General features: G+C 36.6%; 1 protein-coding gene across 1 annotated transcript in view; it reads left to right on the top strand.

Moving 5' to 3' along the window:
- The window catches only part of DGLUCY (D-glutamate cyclase), a 133,373-nt gene that overhangs the window by 35,532 nt on the left and 82,183 nt on the right, over positions 1-15,658 (top strand). Inside the window, 4 exon segments of the mRNA XM_051977411.1 lie at positions 7,359-7,475; positions 7,478-7,512; positions 14,760-14,768; positions 15,329-15,505. Coding sequence (XP_051833371.1) covers positions 7,359-7,475; positions 7,478-7,512; positions 14,760-14,768; positions 15,329-15,505 — 338 coding nt within the window.

Below are 15,658 nucleotides of genomic sequence, written 5' to 3'. Positions count from 1 at the left end.
ACCAGCCCCACCTCCAACAAATTATCCTATTTCGTAGATAGCCTCCCTTAAAGGGCCCTTAGAAGGAAAAAAAGAGAAAGATCCATCAACATTTGGTATCAAGAATTTTCTTTTCTTATGATGATGACTCTACTTAAGGAAAAATAAATGGGCATTTTAGGTGAAGGGGAGATAACCAGGCAGATCCAGTCAGACTGTACCTTTGTTGGTGCTGAACTTTGGTAATTTAAGATACAACACAGAAGTACCATTACTTTCAATAACTCACATGAATTTCTCTAAGAACCAAATCCTATTTACCTCATCCATGAACACTACTAATTTGTCTCTTAAGTTTACATAGCACTGGAATGCCCACTATGAATACTCTCAGAAGAAGTTATCCCAGGTTTGAGGCAATCAGTGATTACTACCTATTCACAACCATCCTTACAGGTTTCTCTGTGTTGACTTTTACCAGCCAACCACAGGACATGTTTGTTCAGCATGTGAGCAAGCAATATAAGAAATAAAGGGACAAATAAGATTTTTCATCTTTCCCCCAATGCATATGTTTGTATACATACATATACACATAACAATACACATATCACATGCATATGTCTGCATGTACATGTGTGTGGGTGTATGGATACACACCTCACATACAATACATATATATGCCGCATATGTATGTTGTGAAATACATTGTGTAGGTTTATGCACACATGTGAATTGACATAAACATTTATTTATTGATTTATTTGTTCCTCCAACAGTGGGGAGGGCACACACGCAGAAAATACACATGACCAGAGAACATGCTTGGAGGGCAGAGAACTGGGAAATGCTTTGAAAGGCACAGATGCCATGGATAGAGCATCCCGTGGAAGCGCACATACGTGGATGCATGTGTGTGGATGACTGAGCCAACTCTGATACTGCAGGGATGCAGTGCTATCTCTTCTTCTTAGGCTAGGCTGGAAGGAACTTTGAGATCATTTAGTCCAATCCCTTAGCTTTATAGACGAGAAAATTAAGCTCTGTGGGGTTTTTATGTGCTAGGCGGAGGAGTTTGAACTTTATTCAGTAAGGAGTAGGGAACTGCCTGTAGACTTTGATCAGAGGAAGGGCATTGATCAGATTTGGGCATAAGAACAGTTAATCTGACAGCAGTAAAAGGATAGATTGGAAGTGAAGGAGTATGGAGCTGGAAGGACTTTTGAGAAGGTTGTTGGCCCGACAAGTGTTGATAAAGGCTTGTATGGAGCATGTCAGGAAATGAATGCTGGACTTGGAGTCCGAGGCCTTGGGTTCAAATTTCTGCTCTGTTACAGTGTGTGTGACCCTGTGTGCCTCGGTTATCTCATCTACAAAAAAGGAAGTTATTCTTGGCACAAAAGAAGGATTATGGAGTATCACTGTCTCTGGACTTAAATTGTATATAAAAAAATAGATTAGAGAAATGCAAATTAAAGCAACTTCATAACATCAGATTGGCCAAGATGAACAAAAAGGAAAGTGACAAATATGAAGGGACTATGGGAAAACAGTCACACTGTTGTACTGTTGGTGGAACTGTGAACTAACACAGCCATTCTGGAAAGTACTTTGGAACTATGCTCAAATAGTTATTAAACTGGACTTATTCTTTGACCTAGTGATGCTGCTATACCCCAAAGAGATCAAAGAAAGAGGAAAAGGACCCATATGTACCAAAAATATCTATAGTAGCTCTTTGTAATAACAAAGAATTGGAAATTGAGGGAATGCCCATCAATTGGGAACAATTTATGCTATGTAATGTGATGGAACACTGTTGTGCTGTTAGAAATGATGAAGGGCATGGTTTCAGAAAAGACTTCTATGTACTGATGCAAAATGAAGTAAGCAGAACCAAGAAAAATTTATGTAATAACAGCAATACTGAAACGATAAGTGTGAAAAAACAAGTAATTCCCATCAAAACAGTGACTAACTATAATTCCAGAGGACTCCTGATGAAACATATTGCCTATCTCCAGAAAACTTACTAGTATTTGGCATAGTTCCTGGCACAGAGAAAGCACTTAATAAATGGTTTCGATTATTGATTGATGGTCTCAGAGTACAACTTGAACCCTTTTTTCTTCCCTTTTTCTTTATTATTTTTTGGACATGGTTAATTTCCACTGCATGATTGTTAATGTCTGTAATTAGTTTTGTTTTTATTGCCTTCTCAGTGTGTGGAAGAGGGGAGGAAGGAGTGAAAGAATTAAAAATTTTAAATAAATTTGAATTTTAAAAAATATTTAAAAATCATGAGATCAGGCTTTCTCATTTTGTTTCCCTTTACTCCTTGCACCTAAATGTGTACTTCAAGCTGTAAGGATCATAAAATTCATTTAGCCAAACTCTTCTTTGTTCAGCTAAGGAATTTGAGGAGAGGATAAGAAGAGAGAAGAAATGGGAGCAGATGGGGGAAAGGAGAAAAGGAGGAGACCTTTTATTTGTACAAGGACTTAGAGAGATTATCTCAGTTTTTTCACTAACTCACTGAAGCCCAAGAGATTCAGCTCACCCATTAATGTGTGAATAACATAGAAAATAAGTACACTTAGCTCTCTGATGTTCCCTCTTAAGTCTCAAAAGCAGCACAATTTAAGGCCTTTATTTAATTTATTTTTTATTACTAACATGAGGAGCCTGATTCAGACACTGTCCATTGCTATCAAAGGAGACTTACAAAAAGAAGGGATGGCGGGGAAAGTGTACTTTGTTTAATTAGAAAAGAAATAACGAAAAAGCTTTTCGTACACAGAACATTCCTGATTTATGATTTTAAAAATCATATTTGTTCCTCTGATTTTAGTTGTTCTGGTATTGTTGTTCTTATTTTCTAGCCTGGGAATATATAAAGAAGGAAAAACCAGAGTAACTTTCATTTTAGTGCATACCAAATTATTTTCGGAGTCATGCCAGCCGGGCTTGTTCTGAACATTTAGTAAACTTCCTTAAGCTAAATAATGGAGACGGTCTCATCTGTCCTCATTTTGAAAATATGTTATGTAACATTGGCTGGGAAGCTGCAGATTGAAGATAATGAATCCCATATACTGAGCTGGCCCATGAGATGGGGACTGGCCTAAATTTCCCAGACAGATGGGGGCCTATGCAAGCACCAGGATGTCCATAGAAGGAAATTCATAGCTTCTTTCTGTAATCCAGAAAAATGTTTCACAGTCTTTTGGGTTTATTTCTAAAAAGTTAGGGACTAAATTGCAAACCAGCCTAGAAAGCACCTCTAGCTGAAGTCAAGGGGCGTAGCAAACTGTCTTAGCAGAGAGTGCTAAACATGGAGTTAGGAAGACCTGGAGTCAAACCCTGTCTTGGACACTTAATAGTGGGGTGATACCAAACAAGTCTCTTAAGTTTTGTTTGCCTCAGTTTCCTCATTTATAAATGGGGATAATAATATCTACCTCAGAGAGTTTCTGTTAGGATCAAACATGTAAAATGACATGTGAAGTGCTTTGTAAATCTTGAAATACTTCATAATCCTCAAAGAGTCAAATGTATGGGACTTCATCTCATTGGTGGAGAAGGGGTATTGAGGATAAACTAGAGATATCTATTTTTGCTTCTCTGTGAACCACATCTAGACAGACCCATGTGGACACACATAGTGCACACAGAATAAAAACAAAGAAACATGCATAAGCTAACCCGTTTCTATGTAAATACTCGCTCTCATCATCATCATTTCCTCCTGGATGCCTCATCCAGAATCTCTGAGTCAAAGATATGGAAATTTAATAACTTTATTTACACAAGTCCATATTGATTATCAAAATGGTGATACTGATTCATAGCTCTGCTAACAATATACCAATATGTCTATCTTCTTCCAGCATTGATTATTCTCATCTTGTCATCTTTGCCAATTTGTAAGGCATGAAGTGAAATCTCAGGACCATTTTGATGAGCATTTCTCTTATTAGTGATTCAAAGCATTCTTACAAGTTGTTATTAAGTTTAAATTTGCAATTTTTTTCTTTTGTGAATTGTTTGTTCAAATCTTTTGACCATTTATCTATTGGAGAAGGCTTTTGGTTATATATTTTGTATATGTGTGTGTGTGTATGTGTGTATGTGTGTGTGTGTGTGTGTGTGTGTGTGTGTATACACACACATATATATGCATAAATACATATCTTGGATACAAATCCTTATCAGAGAAATTGAATACTAAGATTTTTTCCCCATTCAACTGCTTCTCTTTTTATTCTGTGGCCATTAATTTTGTCCATGCAGAATCTTTTCAATGTTGTATAATTAAAGTCATACTACTTTATCTTTTGTAATTGTCTCCATCCTTTGTTTGGTTAAGAATATGTTCACTACCCACAGTTGTAAGAAGTAGATGATCTGGTTTCCTTCTAATTTTTTATAATATGATCTTTAATATGAAGATCACATTTAGAATATGTTATTGAATGTGGTATAAAGTGTTGGTGCAAGCCTAATTTCAGTTTTAACAAGCAGTTTTTATTAAATAGGAGGTTTAAGAAGAAAGTAATTAATGATTTTTGTGTCTAGGACTACATTGGCAGTTTGGTGAAGGCTATGGATCCATTCTCAGACTTTTGAAAAACCTATTTATTTATTTATTTTGGGGGTAGACTTCTGTTTTTTAATAGATGCTATTTGTTTCCATTTTATGGGAGAGTTCATCCCATTCACATTCACAGTTATTACCAGTTCTGTATTTCCCTCTATCCTATTTTCTCCCCTGTATATACTTTTGTTTTCTTCTTCCACCCTGTCCTAGCCATGCTTTTTTATCCTACTCCATCTACTACCTTATCTTCTATCACCTCTCTCCCCTTCCCTTATCTTTTTCCCTAGAGTTTATGCCCTTCCTTCTATCCTGCCCCTCCCTCTTCTTTCCTCTTTTTCCTCCTGCTTCTTTATAGGGTTAAATAAATTTCTATACCCAACTGAATTTAATCATTATTCCCTCTTAGAACCAAAACTGTTTAGATCAAGCTTTAGTCAATGCTCATCCCCCTGCCTTTTTTCTTTCAAATGTAATAGATCTTTTAAGCCTCTTAGTGTGAACTAATTGTTCCATTATACCTCTCTTTTCCTCTTTTTCCAGTACAGATTTTTTTTTCACTTCTTAATGTCTTTTTCTTTGATATCATTACACCAGGGACCATTCACAATCACACCCTAGTCCATGTGATGCCCCACCTCTGCCCCAGTGACAGATATAGTTCTCAAGAGTTACAGATATCATTTTCCCATTTAGGGATATAAATATTTTGACCTTTAAATAATATATATTTTCCCCATATATCTTTCTGGGCTTCTCTTGAGCCTTGTGTTTGTAGATTAAAATTTCTGTTTTGGTTTGGTTTTTTCAATAGAAATTGAAGCTCCATCACTTCCCCTGAAAGATGATACTGAATCTTGCTGAGTAGTTAATTCTTGGTTGTAATCCCAGGTCCTTTGCATTCCAGAATATGGTATTCCAGGCCCTCCCATCCTGGGTGCCAGATCCTGACTGTTGCTCCTTGATATTTGAATTGTTTTTGCCTGGCAGCTTGCAATATTTTTAATTTGAGGTTGTATTTCTGGAGTTTTGTAACAATGGTTCTTGGGGTTTTCCTTGTAGTATTTCTTTCCAGAGGTGATCAATGGATTCTTCCAATGCCTCTGTTTCTAGGATATTGGGGCTGTTTTCCTTAATGATCTCTTGTAGAATGCTATCCAGGCTCTTTTTTCGGTTGTGGCCTTCAGGTAGGCCAATAATTTTAAAATTGTCTCTGCTGGGTCTATTTTCCAGATTGGCTGTTTTTCCAATAAGGCGTTTCACATTTTCTTCCATTTTTTCATTCTTTTTAGTTTGTTTGACTGATTCTTGCTGTCTCACAAAGTCATCAACTTCCATCTACCCTGTTCTAGTTTTTAACGTGTGATTTTTTTCAATTAGCTTTAGTATCTCTTTTTCATTTGGCTAATTCTACTGTTTAAGGGGTTATTTTTTTCCAATCAATTTTTTCCTTCCTTTTCCAAGCTTTGACTCGCTTATGAATACCTCTCATTTCCTTTCCCATTTTTTCTTCTATCTCTCATTTGCCTTTTGGAATCTTTTATGAGCATTTCCAAGAAGGCTTTTTGGGGCATAGACCCATTTTTCTCACTCTTTGAGATCTTTGTGGACATTTTATCCCTATCTGAGTTTGTATTTTGCTCTGCCCTGTCACCATAAAAGCTTTCTATGGTCAATGTCCTTTTCTGTTTCTCGCTCATTTCTTTTTTCCTTTTCTTTTGCTATTTCCTTTTTTTTTTTTTTTTTTTTTTTTTTACTTTTAAGGTGGAGCTCGGCTCCTGGGGTACAGGAGGTGCTGTCCCAAGTTTCCTGTGCAGCTCTGAGCCTTGGTTGTGACCACAGCGCTCCCTTGTGTTCTCAGGGAGTAGCTTTCCCTGCTCTATTCAGGAAACAGCCTGATTTCCCAGTTTGCCTTCTGAGCTGGGACTAGAAGCTGCCCCCTGCTGGGCTCCCCCACTGAGCCAGGACTGAGAGTCTCAGTTGCTGTTTTTCTGGGATTAAGACCCTCTCGCGGGCTTTCCCAGAGTCTGTCTGAGCTGGGCTGAACACCCTTTCATCCCAGGGAGACTGACCTTTCCTGAAGTCCTTCCAGTCTGTCTTGAGCTGGAGAGGGGTTTCCTTCCCTCAGACTCTGTTCAGAGGCTTTGTGGTTTCCCAGGGGAAGTGGGAGAGCTCGAGCAGCCTGGCTTCACTTCACTATCTTGGCTCCCCTTTTAAAAAATTTATAAAATAAAACACAGACTTAAATAAGAAATCAATTATTAAATAGTTACCTATTTTTTAAACAACAAAAAAAAATGGACTCCAGGCCAATAACTCCTGCTTATAACTAGTATCTTTGCCAAGGAAACCCCAACTGGGTCACAAAGAATCAGACTAAAACGACCTTAATTATTGTAATTGCACAGAAGATGCACTGGGGCAGCATAGGCTGCCCCCTGGAGGCAGCATGTGGTAGGAGGACCGTGTCATAGGATCATCACTTCAGAGCTGGAGAAGACCTCCAACACCATCTACTCTGCACTGGTAGTGGGAATTTCTTCTCCAGGAGTTCCCTTTATCCAGTGCAATTATAGATCCAGTTTTCCTCCTTATTCTACACAAAGAAATTGTATATTTTAGATATACTTTTCTTAAACTCATTTAATCACATTTGGAACCAGGAAATTTCCCCTATTGTTTGTGTTATATTTTTAGAGACTCTTTTGTGAGATCTGATACAAACAATGACATTTGAATGTGGATTTTTTTTTTTCCTTGTTCTTCAAAAAAACAACAACAGGACCTAAACAGGCGAGTGTGGTGGTCTTGCCCAAATCCTTCGCTGAAGACTTTGAAAAGTTCTGCCAGGCCAACAGTGGTCCTCTGCCCCTGCTCTATAGAAGCAAACCTGGTGAATGGAAGGGGCCTGCTCTGAGTGCCGGCTTGGACATCAGGTGAGTGGGCTAGACTGGAAGGAGAGGGGCTTTGGTGAGGTGGGAAAACAGAATTGTATTTAGACACTTCAGCTAATGCTGGACTTCTGTGTCATGTCATTTGGGATGATGCAGTTGGCTCTGGATGCTGCATATTGTAGAGACCTGTAGCAGAAGGACTGGAGAGAACGTGGAGTTAGGAACAAGTAAATTCAAATCCAGCCTCAGTAGCTAGGTGACTTTGGGCAAGTCATCTGTGTCTCAGTTTCTTCAACTATAAAATGGCCATAATTATAGCACCTACACCCCAGGTTGTTTTAAGGATAAAATGAAATTATGTCTATAAAACACCTGGCAAACCTTAAAGTGAAAAACAAATGCTAGTTATCATTATTGTTAAATTATTATATTATATTATTTCCCAAGGCCTAAGGACCTTAATGGTTTATTTAAGGTCACACAGTAAGCAGGAGAGGCAGATGTGAACCCAGGCCCTCTGACTCCAAAATCAGAACGTTTTCCCACTAGATTAGATGATCTCCATGGTCCTTTCTATTTTTAATATCTTGTGAGTCTCAATTGAAGAAAGATTTCTTTTAGCTCAATAGAATAAAGAAGGATCTAAGGATCAAGGCTGTCCTATCATGCAGTGGTCTGCCAGGTGAGGTTCCTCAGCACTGAAAATGTTGATCTGATAGATGAATACTAGTCAGGGGTCATCTTTACTATAGGAGGAATCTTCACATCAACAGGGTAAGAGCAAGGTGGCTCTTAAGTTCTCAACCTGTTCTAAATTCTAGGATCAATTCACTTCTGTAAATATTTCATAAATACCTGTTGTTGCTGGTACTGTGCTAGGTTTGAGATATATCTTAGGTAAGTCAATTTTCCTGCTTTCGTGGAACTTATAGGTTAGTGATGGAATATGACACAAGCACAAATAGCTATAATATCAAGTAGGATATGAAGAATTCCCATGGGTTTCATTATCATCTCTATTCAGATGATCCCAGATCTCTCTCTCCAATCCTTGTCTCACTTTTGGGCTCTAGTACCAAATGACAAATTGCTGATTGGAATATTCAAATTGCATATCTGAGACACATTTAAAACTCAGTCTACCCAAAACCAAACTCATTATATTTCTCCAAAAGCTTCCATTCTTCCTAACCTTGCTCTTACTGTTAAAAGCACTATTCATCATTCTCCCATTCATTCACCAAAGTGTCATCCTGCACTCCCCACTCTCAGTTAACCCACATATCTGATCATTTCTACCTTCACTGTATCTCCTGTATACATCTCCTCACCATTCACCTAGTTACACCTTTAGTATAGACCCTCATCACTTCTCCCCGGGCCTAGTACAATAACCTTTTAACTGGACTCCCTCCTCCTCTTCCCATTTCAATCTATCCTCTGTTCTGTTGCCAAAGTGAATTTTCTAAAGCACAGGTCTAACTATTCCAGCCCCCTGCTCAGTAACCTCCAGGGGCTCTCTTACTTCTAGGACCAAACACAAACTTCTCTCCTTGGTGTATATCACATTTTATAACCTTTCCTCTTCTATTCAGTTTTTTTTTATACTTGATTCTTTCTTCTTTAACACTGTATGTATAGTCCAGCCTTTCTGGTCTAATTGCTGTTCTTTATACACCATACTCCTACTCCCATCTTTCTGCCTTTGCACGGGCTGTCTGATCATACCTGGGATGATTTCTTGCCTCACCCCTCAGTTTCCCTAGATTCCTTTAAGATTTAGATCAATCCCATCTCCTAGAAAAGGCCTTACCTGGTCTTCTTAGACCCTCTGAGATTACCTTCCACTTATTTTGTGTATATCATATATATACAAAGTTATTTGCATGTTGTTTCCCCCAATAGAATCTAAGCACATTGAGGTGAAGGACTAATTCTTCCTTTCTTTGAATGCCCAGAGTTTATCATAATTTGAATGTTTAAATAAGTTAAATTTTAAAATAAATATAGACCATAACAAACATTCTCTTTAAAGCTGAACATTCAACAACTAAATTCTCAGCTACATAATAAGTATTTGATATTTTCTTATTGATTGACTGAATGCATGAGAGAAGCAAGAAGAGGATTTTGTGATTTCTGCAGATTAAGGATTATTTCCAAATGAAGGGGAGAATCAAGATTTCATGGAGGTGGCTTCAAAGTATGGTTAGGCCAAGATAATTCCAAAAGATTCATGGTGGAAAATGTTATCCACATCCAGAAAAGAACTATGGAGTCTGAATTCAGATTGAAGCATACAATTTTCATGTGTGTGTGTGTGTGTGTGTGTGTGTGTGTGTGTGTGGGTATGGGTGTGTGTATATATGTGTAATTTTTACCTTTTGTTCTATTTCTTCTTTCACAATACAACTAATGTGGAAATATGTTTATTATTGCACATATATAACCTATGTCAGATTGCTTGCCATCTTGAGGAAGGAAGAAAATTTGGAACTGAAAATCTTATTAAAATGAATGTTGAAAACTATCATTATATGTAATTAGAAAAAATTACAAGAGTTACTCTTTACTGTTTATTCTTACTCTTACAATAAAAAAATAAAGTATGAGTAGAAATGCAATTGACAAAGAGCTGGGTAAGGGTAGGAAATTCAAGGGCTAATAAACAGGGTGAATAAAGTTATAGAAGTAGGCATATTTGGGGTTTGGTGGTAAATAGTCCAGTTTTGCAGGACCATAGAACTAGTCTATTTTCAATTCAAATTCTGTAGTTGGATGTAGTATATTTATTACAAAAGTCTTATTGTTTCTTTTTCAGTTGGTGGGGGGAGATAGGTAAGTTAGATTTTAGTTCATTGAAAAGAAATTTTTAAAAGAAAAATAAAGATATAATCAATGGAAACCTATGGAGGCCTTGAAAAAGTATTACCAGCTTCCTGTTTGTATTCTAGCTTCTCATTTGATCATACCCAATAAGCCAAGGAGCTTAGGAGCATTTGACCATTATAGACATAAGGAATACTGGAATTAGATTGGAAGTCCCTGGAGAGAAATTACTGGTTAGTTTGTTGTGCTTCATACACACTATATTTCATCCATCTATCTCAGAATAAAGGTGGAAATGTCTGTGTCTTCATTCATTCAGCAATCATTTACTGAGCATCTTTTTTTTTTGTGTAGGGCATTAAGCAAGTGGTTTAGATTACACTAAGACTTTTAGAACACCCTATAAAAAGATAAGTAAAATGTAATTCCTGCCTTCATGATAATTCATTTCTTAAAAAAAAAAAGCTTCAAAAAGTTAGCAGAGACTATGAGTAACTGGGGAAAGGAATTATAAGTAACAAAATATTATGAGTCTTATTGTTCATGAAAATCTCCTCTAACTACTGATAGGGTTCTCCAACCACTGATAGAGTCTTTTAATCACTGATAGGGTCCTCTAGCCACTAGAGTCTTTTAAGTACTGATAGCCAGGGTCCTCCAGTCCCCAACAAAGACTTGGCTTAGAGAAGAAAGTGTTGACAAAAATACAGCTGTTTTAAACATGTGTCTTATCACCACTGAGCCCTTTGGTGTTCAGGCAGCTTAGGAGCACAGTCCAACACTCCCTTGGGGCACACACATATCATAGGAATAACTCACAGTGACCAGAAATGTTTGTGTTCTATAGCCATAGCCCTCTAAGATGATAAAATCCTACCTGCATCCTCTCTTTCTTTCCCTGAAATACTGTTATCACAAAACCAGGGCATCCAGACAGTAGTAGCTATTGTCAGTTGCTACAAGTACATGTCCTGCTTCTTTCCTACTCAAATATTGCTTAAAGACAATATATTAAAAGAAAAATAGAGTGCAAGCCTCTGAGCTGGTAAACCCTAAACTGGACCTTAATCTATGGTTTTAAAGCTTATTTTGTTGAAAAGAGGAAGACCTACTGAGCCATTTATGACTTCTTTCTTACAGAACTGGGCCAGAAAACTGTTTCATGCCTGAGTATTTTTCCCTGGGTATCTCTATGGTTCCCTGTGGTATATGGATTTGGAGTTCTACAGACAGAATACCCTGAAGGGCTGGACTAGAATGACTATTCATTCCAAGGTCATCAACAGTTGTGTTTGTGACACAAGAACCTTTTTCTATTCTACTGTGTATGCTGGTATCAAATGTGAGAGCTCATCAATTAATAAGATTTTGCACAGCACTATCATGAAAGCGCATCTCAAATATTGACTGTGAGAGAAGCCTTATATATGCTAAATACAGACTGTGCCAGAATGGAAGTCAGACTAATAATTATTTTAAAATATTCTTGACTCGGTCAGAACTAATAACTGGATTCAGGATTTGAACTAATGCCTAGGAGAAAGATAGAATAAAAAATATAGAAAAGATGGCCAACGGGAGAAAGGAAGGAAAAGTTAAATCTTTTCATGCTTCATTTAAAATTATACCTTTAGTTCCTCTGTTAGTCTGTTCATTCTTTCATGTATTCATTCAACAAATATTCAGAATCATAGAATTTAAGGACTGTATGTTAGATTCAGTGCTTCGGGGATTAAACACATAAATTAGGTTCTCCTTCAGTTAACTAAAGAGTTTATTGAGTAATATACAAACTAAATTGCATTACTAATGCATAAAGGAAAAAGGACATAGATGTGTGTTCTTTGGTTGGCTTCACCGCCACCTAGTGGGTATCCATTTTTATTCAGCTGATTGAAAAGAAATTATTTAGATAATTGCTCCCAGAAGGTCAGTTCTATTTAGATAATAATAGTTTAGCTACTGGATAATCCATAGTTCTTTTTTAAACATTTAAAACATTTTCATTTTTTTTAATTCTTAAAATTATTTTTATTTCGTTAAATATTTCCCAATTATGTGTAAAAAATTTTAATACCTATTTAAAAACTTTTTTGAGTTCCAATTTTTCTTCTTCCTTCCGGCTTCGAGCTCTCTTCACCCCATTTGAAAAGGCAAGCAATTTGCTATCAGTTATACATGTGAAGTCATATAAATCACATTTCTATATTAGCCATGTTGAGAAAGAAAATACAAATGAAATAAAACAATAAAAATAGACAAAGTTGTGTTTTGGGGAGTTTTTTGTGTTGGTTTTTTTTTTTTTTTTCAGTATGCTTCACTCTGCCTGTAGAATTCATCAGTTCTCCTTCTGGAGGTGGATAGCATCTTTTATCCTGGGTCTTTAGGTATACCATTGAAAAAGTAAATCAACAGAGGCAAAACTGTCACTTTCATTATATTGTTTCTGCCTGCAAATGATCAATTAATATTTCTCCAATCATTTAGACCTATCTCTATTTGTGTAGAAAAGTGTTTTGTAATTATGGTCATGTAAACCTTAGGTTTATCTTGACAAGGAGACTCCCTGCCTCAGGATGACCTGAAGGCCATACTGAGGTTGACAAATCTCACAAATGTACCAAGCTAGAGTTAAGTAGATAATCTAAATTGCTGATAAAACTCCTTTGGAGTAAGGTCTTGTATTTATGGCTATTCACCAATCATTCCAAATAGAATCAGTTTTATCAGCATGTTATCCCTCCTCCAACCTTGAGAGAGCCTTGTCTAATTGGTCCAAGCATGTTGGAAGACATTTTTCAAGATTTTATCCAGTCTGGAGGTTCTTAACTTAAAGTCCTTGGATCCCTTCCAAAGTGAATGGATATATTCTAGAGGATCCATGAATTTGGATGGAAATTTTTTTTTTTTATGTATTAATTTATTTTGGGAAGGCAATCATGGTTAAATGACTTGCTTAGGGTCACATAGCTACGAACTGTCAACTGTCAGGCTGGATTTGAATTTAGGTCCTTCTGACTCCAGGGCTAAGGCTATATATACTGCACTACCTAGCTGCTCCTGTATCTTCATTGAGTAAAACTGACTTCCTTTGAAATCCTATATATTTCATTTTATGCATTTAAAAAGATTATTCTGAAAAGGGGTTCACAGATTTCACCAGAATGCTCAAGGGATTTATATCACCCACAAAAATCTAGTCAAACTCATTTTATAGATGAGGAAAATGAGATACAACATAATATTCTACTTCTAGTTTTAAAGAAGAGAGACACAGACCATAGTCACGAAGAATTTAGAAAGCTATATTGTTTTTTGAGGAATACACTGCCAGCTTGTGACAAAGCCTCCTATGTCTCTTTTGTCCCATTAAACATTAAAAACCTGTGTGAGATATGAATGGGAGCTAGTTAGCTCCACTAGGACTATAAGTTGACTTGAGTGGCCTTGAGGTTAATAATGTTTTATTCTCAGAAGTAAACAAATGGAACCAGGGCCTTTTACAAATCCACTCTAAGGTAAGTAGGCCCTGGGAACTTTGAACACCAATAATAAGTAAAGATAAGTAAGAGAGAGGCAGAACACTGTGCTATGCACTTTACAAATATTCTTATTTTTAAATATAACATTTATAATTTTAAAACAAATACTTATATGGACAAATATGAATATTTATATTTATAAATATAAATAAGTACTTTATAAATATTATCTCATTTAATCCTTACAACAACCCTGAAAGGTAGGTACTATTATTATCACTATTATCTAGTTGAAGAAACTGAGATATAGGGTAAGTGGCTTCCTCAGGGTTACATGATAAGTATCTGAGGCAGGATGTAAATTCAGTTCTTCTTGTCTCAGGTCCAGTCTTTTATCCCCTGTACTACCTAGCATTGACCCGGAGTCATTGCTACAATTCTTTTGGTGCTCAGTACTTATCCCTATAGGTTAATCAGTCATTCGAGATGTGTTTATGTATCTTCTGTCTTCCTTCTGGAGGAAGGATCCTACTCTTAACTAGGTTGCTTCATCCCAATAGAGGCTCATGAAAAGTAGAACACTACTGAAATATTTTTTAAAATGCCATCCAGGTGGTAGTGAAGAGAGTGACAGGCCTGGAGTTGGGAAGACTCATCTTCATGAGTTCAAAACTGGCCTGAGATGCTTCCTAGCTGTATGATTCTGGGCAACACTTAACCTGATTTGCCTCAGTTTCTTCATCTATAAAATGAGCTGGAGAAGGAAATGGCAAACCAAGTCAGTATCTTTGTCAAGAAAACTCCAAATAGAGTCATGAAGAGTCAGCCATGACTGAAAAGGACTCAACCACAACAGCAAACAAAAGGCCACATAGCTAATTAATTGCAGACATAGAATTAGAAACCAGTTCTTCCAATTCTCATTCCAGAGTTTCTGTGTCATGCTGATTTACTGGGTATCTACTGATTAATTATCAGAGAATTTGGGTTCAAATCCCACCTCAGCCACTTATTATCTGTGCAATAAACTTGAATAATTCACTCAGTCTCTCAATTTCTTATCTGTAAATGGAGAGGGGCAGATTAAATGGTCTTTCAGGCTTCCTTAAAGCTCTAAATCTCTGGGTCTAATCTTTGAAAAGTTCTGAGATGTTACATGTGATAGTGAATGGAGGACCAACTTTGGAGTCAGGAAGAATTGAGTCAAAGACACATATTAGCCATGGACCCATGGACACACCATTTGATCTTTAAATACTCCAGCCTATTTTCTGAATTACAAGTTATAAAGGATTTATTGATATACATTGACAAGGAGAGTTTTTACACCAGGAGTTCCTGGAGGCAATGAAATAATAGGATTAAAAAAAAATCTTTTTTTTTTTTTTCAAAGAGATAAAAGAAAAAAGTGATTTTACCATGTGTGAGTCAAGTTGTCCATATCTGGGGACAAAGAAAAAAAAAGAATTGGACACTGTCAGTTGTAGAACAGTCCATGACCACAATTGTCTAATGCTTTTACTAGAAACAATGGCCTGCGGTACAAGAAATATGAGTTTGGTTCCTGTACTGACAACCTGACAAGCCTAGAAGGTTATTCAGAACAGCTTATAGACATGGTCACATTCTACTTGGACTGCAGCATTTCACCTAAAGAAGCCATGAAGAAGGTGGGGATTCCATTAAGAAGTAAAGAAAGTCATGAAAACGTGAGCATATACAAGGTAGGATCTGGGTAAGAAAGTGGCAAAACTGGTTTAAAAATTTATCTTGCTTTCATTTTTGTGTTTTAACTAATTAATTTTACTTTAATCGATTTACTTTAATTTACTACTTATTGATTTTACTTTAATTTTTTTTTATTTTACTGCCATTAA

The sequence above is a fragment of the Antechinus flavipes genome, chromosome 2 (genome assembly GCF_016432865.1).
Source record: "Antechinus flavipes isolate AdamAnt ecotype Samford, QLD, Australia chromosome 2, AdamAnt_v2, whole genome shotgun sequence".
Taxonomy (NCBI): Eukaryota; Metazoa; Chordata; class Mammalia; order Dasyuromorphia; family Dasyuridae; genus Antechinus; species Antechinus flavipes.
This window is presented reverse-complemented; position numbering and strand designations above follow the sequence as displayed.